A 7,460-nucleotide genomic window follows, 5' to 3' on the forward strand; every position below is an offset into this window, starting at 1 on the left:
TTATTTAAAAAAAATTAGAGTTTATTTATAAGAATATATTTATTACCTTATTTACGTAGATGTTTTTTGGAGGGAAAACTAAGAGAATTTTTATTCTCTTAGTCGTAGGGGGAATGGAGGATTGAAATTACAAGTTTAATAATTCTAAATTTTCAAAAATATCCGATTGGATCGGGTTTTTTGGGGTATGAATGGATCATGTTTGAATTTGGTTCGGGTTTTCCAATAGTGGATATGGATATGGGTTTTTAAATAGTGGATCGGGGATGGGTTTTTAAAGGGTGATTTTGGATCGAATTTTTTCCTTCGATTCAGATTCTGTTCGATTTGAGCCATAATTACCATCCCTAAGTCAATGCCTAACTATTTATTTAGGGTTTTTCTAACCTATGCCCACTAGGCATAGGATAAGAAACTAAAATAGGAAAGAATTAAATGCTATTTTTATGAGAAATTGCAATATCTCATCACTTTTACTTCTATTTGCAAACCAACACATTTAATTCTTTCCTTTTTTGATTTTTTATCCTATGCCTAGTGGGCATAGGTTAGAAAAATCGATTTATTTAATGGGTTTTTAAAGGGTCAATGCCTTATATATAGGGTTCAACACCTACCTTCGCATCGTACAAAGACACTTATAAAACCAGTGACGCAAAAGGGCATTATTATACCTGATTACGACGCCGGAGGGAACCTAAAATTGATCTTGGCATTCCAGGTTTGTCATTTTTTTTTATTTTTTTTTTGCTTTTGTTTTCTCTAAATAATTACACGTTCCATGAATTAAAATATATTTCGTGGAAAATAATCAAAACGTTTATTTGTATGATAGGGATGGCTCTCTCGTTGGATCGTAACGACTTTTTGGACTATGAAGCCATCCAAAAAAGGTCAGATTTATGTTATTTGTTGTTAATAACTGAAATCCATTCGACAATTCGATTCGAATATTAAGTACCAGAGTTCATAATTGATTCTAAACGATGTTCCGATCAATATTTGAATTTCAGGGTGAAAGAACGAGGGAAGAGACATAACGAGGTAAACCCTATTCGATTTACCAAAGAATTTCCCGAATGTTTAATTTACGAGATTCTATCTTGGTTACCTGTAAAATCTTTGGTACGCTTTAAATCCGTATGCAAGTCTTGGCGTATTATGATTAAAACAAAGAGTTTCGCATCCAAGCATATGCAACAACGTTACTACTACCAGAAAGACGATAAATGTCGCAACTGCCTCATTGTTGCATATAACGAACTTCCTAATGAAGTTTGGTATTATCAATATTTGCTCGACGAGAAACGTCGGAGAGTCTTAGCAGATACCGAAATATATGCTCACCCACCAAGTAGTCATGTATTTTGTGGGCCTTGTGACGGATTATATTACGTTTGCAACTCATATAGGAGGGACGACAGTAGACGTCTCTGGAATCCGACTTTGAAGCATCGTAAAATTTTACCTCCGATTGTTTCCAAACATGATCTTCCATCTAATCGATATTTTGCATTTTGGGATAATAATTACGGGTTTGGGTTTGATCCCGTGACACAAGACTACAAAGTTGTAATAATCAAAGATATTGTGGACGCGTCCGATAACTGCTTGGAAATGCCTCCTGGTGTGTTAGTCTACTCATTAAGGACCGACTCTTGGAAATATGTTGCTGATTTGCCTAAATATTACGAATTGAGAGATAACAAGTCATATGTTTTCGCAAACACAAGTCTCTATTGGCTAGCATCTAAGCCAGGTTCTTGGGGTAACCAAGCGATAATCGCGTTCAACTTGGCCACCGATGAATGTCGTGAAATTCAACTACCGATGCCTCCGTCCGACGAACACGATTGCGATTACGAGTGTCTAATGGTGTATCATGGAAACATGGCTTTTGTTAAGGTTGATCAAAAAATGAGATTGTTTTGTGTATGGGCTTTGAAGAAGAGAAAATGGGTCGAGAAATTGAGAATGAGCCTTCATTTTATGGCCCGGAAACCATTGGGCCAGTGGAGAGATGGGCTTCTAATATTTGAAAGTAAAGATTGTCAAAATCTAATTATTTGTAACCTTGACACATTAAAAAGTTGGGTTTTAAAGGTATGTAAGTCTGATCCTTACTATTGGTGTAATGGCATTTGTGCTTACGAGGAAAGCATTATTCATCTTCATTAATCATTCATTAGGATGGTAATTCTTGCTTATAACGGTTGTAAGTATTATTATAATTATAACGAAAGGGTGCAATGCATGATCAGCCTCTCAAAAAAAGTGTTGCTTTGGATGATATTACAGTGCTTATATAAATGAGAATTTTATGGAGACTGCTTGCCATTTAGTTTGGCTAATTATTTAGTACTTTCCGTTCAAGTTAATTTCATACGTTAACTAATGAGATGTGAGTTAGTAACTTGATCAATTTTATGACGAGACATTTACTTTTATTCAACTTGTACAACATAGTGTTTTTATTTGTTAACATGATTTTCACAAATTCTTATTTCAGACCGCAAGATCCGTCTGAAATGTAAGACGGATACCGTTTCCTCTCACAAAAAACCCATTTAGGGTGTGAGTGGGAAAGCACATGGGTGTGTCCCACCACCCATGTGCTTCACACTTGTGAGAGGTCTTATTGTTTCAGACGGAACTTGCGGTCTGAAGCAAGACGGGCTGCATGATTTTTAAGTTCATATGAAATTAATCTTTCCGGAAATTTTATCTTTTTTTGACAAACCAAATAACTCCTAAAATTGTATCTTGAATCATGGATATAGTCATATACGGTGTGTTTGGTCTGACTTTTAAAAATGCTTTTGGCCATAAAAATATTTTTTTGGCCAAACACATCATTATTTAAAAGTTAAAGATTTTTTTTTAAAAAAGCCCAAAAATATCTTAAATGGTTTTGTGTGGTCCAAATTTATTTACACAATTTACATGTGAGGTAGAGTGTTTTATATGGTTCAAAATCATTTCCATATTTCTTGTGCAAAATGGAAGGGGAAGAAATGAGCGACTAGGAGGAAGTAATAAATGTTCTTAAACAAAGTGGTGTACTCCGTAATCATAACCTTTTTTTTTTATTTTATCAGTTGATCTAAGTGTTCATGAATAATCGAATGAAACTGTACAAATTGTGAGAAAACAAACACGAAGATCATATTTTGATACTGGCACGTGGCTTCTATAATGAAGTTTGGATTCCCTTAACATTCTTAAACTCTACCCTTTCTTTCCTCCCAAAATCTCATTGAAGATGGCGATATCTGTCACAAGCTTATGACAGATACCGTTTTTTCTCACAAAATACCTATGAGAGGTGAGTGGGGAAGCACATGTTGACAATACAAAATCAAGTCAATGATTGAAAGTCAGTAAATCCAATTTAGATTCTCTCCATTTCTTCTCCTCTCCATTTCCTTCCATTTCCTTTTAATGGTTCAGATTAGATTTTAAAACGATCAAACGGTGCAAGTGAATGATGAGATAAATGTGGAATACTAATATAATATAGGAGTGTGAGAGGAAATGGACAAGAAATGGAGAGAAGGAAATGGAGAGGATCCTTGCTCCAGTAAATCCTAGTCTTACGCAAGAGCTTAACAAACTGATTGTAGCACATGTTATTTACCTAGTCAAATGTAGTTGTAACTATCCTATATTCTAGCATTAACCCTAGCTATTTGTTAATGTATAGTAGTATATATACCAAGCTCCTGTAACTTATATAATCATCAATACAATCATCTTTAAACCTATTCTTTACATGGTATCACGATCCTATTCGATCCAACCCATCGTCACCCTTATTGCTCTCGTTTTTGCTCTCGCTTCACCCATGGCATCCAACACCAACAACCTCATCCCCAACTCCGACGAACCCAATCGACCTCTCGTCTCCCTTTCCTTTCCCACGTGCACGAAACTCACAGCCACCACATATCGCTCTTGGCAATACCAAATTACCCGCCTTCTTAAAGGTTACGGGTTATTCTCGTACCTTGATGGCACCAACCGAGCCCCATCTTCCACCATCACTCCCACCCCTACCGATGCCAAACCCAACCCCGGCCCCATTCCCAACCCGGCCTACCACACATGGTTCCGTCAAGATCAGCTCATCCTTGGTGCCTTAGCTGGTACACTCGATGAGTCCGTCTCATCAATCATTCTTGACGCGAACACATCCCATGAAGCCTGGCAAACACTCGCCACAACCTACGCCAACCCATCACGTGGCCATATCCTTCAACTAAAAGACCGCCTCCGACACATATCGCTCGGTGACAAAACCATTTCCGAGTACATGCTCTCCATCAAAGCTTGTACTACCCAACTTGCCCAACTAGGTAAACCCATGGACCAAGAAGATATCACCACTCACATTATCAATGGCCTCGACCAAACCCTTTACAAATCCGTTATCGATGCGGTACATGCTCGAGATGAACCAATTAGTTTCGAACTACTGCATGAGAAGTTGATTAATCAAGAATTAATTAACAAAAACCAAGCCCCTATCACCCCCGTCATCCCTACTGCCCATGCCGCCACAACCCGACCCTATACCACCTCCAACCAAACCCGTTCCTACCACAACACCCACAACAACAACTATCACCAAAATCGTCAACCCTACCACTCCAACAACTCCAACCGTGACAACTCAAACAATCAACCAAAACCGTTTAAAGGAAGGGGTCAATACTGTCGATCCGTTGGTCACGTAATAAGTGATTGTCCCGACTTCAAACGTGACTACCCCAATGTTACCTTTCCTCCACCACCAACTCGACAAAACCGCCCTTACGCCAACACTGCAACCGTGTCTCACCCACCTACCTCCTCCTATTTAATCGACAGTGGACCTCCCACCATGTAACCAATGATCTTCAAACCCTCTCTATGCATCAGCCCTACGATGGACCAGACGATCTTATTATCGGAGACGGCACCTCGCTTCCGATAACTCATATTGGTTCATATTCTATTTCCACTCCTACTCATACTCTTATTTTTAATAATGTTCTTGTAGTTCCGACTATCTCACGCAATTTGCTTTCAGTTTCCCAATTTTGTCTTGATAACCATGCCACCGTCACATTCTCACACAATTCTTTTTGTTTTAAGGAAATTACGACGGGGGCGAACCTTCTTCTCGGGCCATACCATGAAGGCTCCTATCAATGGACACCGTCTCCACCACGGCCAACTGCACACTCGGCCGTCTCAAACCTCAGCAGCTTATGGCACACCCGTCTAGGACACCCTTCTCTAGCTTCTCTCAAATTATTGAATTCCAAATTTAATTTCCGTATTTCCAATTTTATGCACTGTAATGCTTGCTCCATTAATAAAAGTCATAAGCTACCATTTTCCGCTTCTACTTTAACGTCCAAAGCACCCCTAGACCTTCTATTTTCCGACGTTTGGTCATCGCCCATACCCTCCTATGACTCGCTTAAGTACTACATCATATTCGTCGATCACTTTTCTCACTACTTCTGGTTATATCCGTTAAAAAATAAATCCGACTCCCTAACAACATTTAATCGATTCACAGCCATTCTCGAAAATCACTTTCAACAAAAAATTAAACAGTTCTACTCCGATAATGGTGGTGAGTACAAAAAACTCACCCCTACCCTCTTAGACACGGGCATCGCCCATCTCACCTCTCCACCACACACTCCCGAACACAACGGTTTTGCTGAGAGACGGCATCGACATATCGTTGAAACCGGTCTCACTCTCCTCACCCAAGCCCAAATGCCCCTTACGTTTTGGCCGTTAGCTTTCTCCGCTGCCGCCTATTTAATTAATAGGTTACCCACCCCAACATTAAATAATCAGTCACCATATGAAATCATTTTTCATCAACCTCCCAACTATCAAAAGCTTCGACCATTTGGATGCTTGTGCTACCCTTGGTTACGGCCTTATAATCACCACAAACTCGAACCCAAATCCCAACCATGCGTGTTTGTGGGTTATTCCAACACCCAAAGTGCCTACCTCTGTCTTGAACCCGTCTCTAAGCGCCTCTTTACCTCTCGACATGTGAAATTTGTTGAAACAGTCTTCCCCTTTGTCGAACTCGCCAACTCTACACCCTCCTCTCTTCCTTCTCCAGATAAATGGTGTACCCTAACACTTCCCTTACTTCCTCCCTTCATCGAACCCACCTCCGCTGCCACACCACCACCTCACACGCCACCCCCTCCTCCTCCTCCCAACACCGAGCCATCACCTGAACCCAACCCGCCCACTACTCCACCCTCCCCTGCCCATACCTCTCCTCGTTCCTCCCCAGCCACCTCTCCACCCCCCCCCCCCACCGCCACCTCCACCTCCACCTTCTAGTAGCCGTCCCGTCACTCGCCTTTGTAACAACATCATCAAACCAAATCCCAAATACACCAAAACTGCCAAAACCGCGACCCTTGCCTCAGCTCACACGACCCCCAACACCACTAAACAAGCCCTTATCGACCCTCGTTGGCGCCAAGCCATGACCGAGGAGTACCAAGCCCTTTCCCGTAACCAAACCTGGACCCTCGTACCCCGAACTCAAGCCTCAAATATTGTTGGATGTAAATGGGTATTTCGGGTCAAATATAATGTCGATGGGAGCATCAAACAACATAAAGCGAGACTCGTTGCCAAAGGTTTCCATCAACGACCCGGCATCGACTACTCCGAAACCTTCAGTCCCGTCATTAAACCAACAACAATTCGACTTGTTCTCACTATTGCGGTCACACAAAACTGGCATCTTCACCAGCTAGATATAAACAACGCATTTCTTCAAGGTCATTTAAGCGAATCCGTTTTCATGACTCAACCACCTGGTTTCACTTATACAAACAACCCCGACTATGTATGCAAACTAAATAAAGCCATCTATGGTCTCAAACAAGCCCCGAGAGCTTGGTACACCGCTCTCAAAACCCACCTCGTCACTCACGGTTTCAGAAACTCCCTCTCGGATCCATCTCTCTTTATCTTACTCAAACCACCAGTCCAAATTTATGTCCTCGTCTATGTCGACGATATAATTGTTACTGGCCCCAACAAAAACCACATTATGTCCTTTATTTCTCATCTTTCAAAAGCCTTTTCACTCAAAGACCTCGGACCCCTATCGTATTTCCTCGGGATTGAGGTCACACCCACAAAAAATGGCTTACACCTCAATCAAACTAAATACCTGTCTGACCTTCTCCACTCCTACAACTTCCAAGAGTGCAAACCCGCCTCCACACCAATGCTTTCTCACCCTCCTCTTCTCGCCGAACCCACACAACCAACTGTCAATGAGACCGACTATCGTTCAATCATTGGTAGTCTTCAATACCTCTCATTGACCCGACCAGATATAGCGTTTCCAGTCAACAAGCTAGCCCAATTTTTAACGCACCCAACATCAACCCACTGGCTTGCACTAAAACGAC

General features: G+C 41.1%; 1 protein-coding gene across 1 annotated transcript; it reads left to right on the plus strand.

The window, feature by feature from the left end:
* The first annotated feature begins 621 nt into the window (after positions 1-621).
* Positions 622-2,304, plus strand: LOC141632334 (putative F-box protein At3g51171). The gene is made up of 3 exons (XM_074444891.1): positions 622-721; positions 836-893; positions 1,014-2,304. The coding sequence occupies exons 2-3, from the start codon at positions 838-840 to the stop codon at positions 2,176-2,178; spliced, it is 1,221 nt and encodes a 406-aa protein (XP_074300992.1). The 5' UTR covers positions 622-721; positions 836-837; the 3' UTR covers positions 2,179-2,304.
* The last annotated feature ends 5,156 nt before the right edge of the window (positions 2,305-7,460 follow it).

The sequence above is a fragment of the Silene latifolia genome, chromosome 2, assembly GCF_048544455.1.
Source record: "Silene latifolia isolate original U9 population chromosome 2, ASM4854445v1, whole genome shotgun sequence".
NCBI classification, from domain to species: domain Eukaryota; kingdom Viridiplantae; phylum Streptophyta; class Magnoliopsida; order Caryophyllales; family Caryophyllaceae; genus Silene; species Silene latifolia.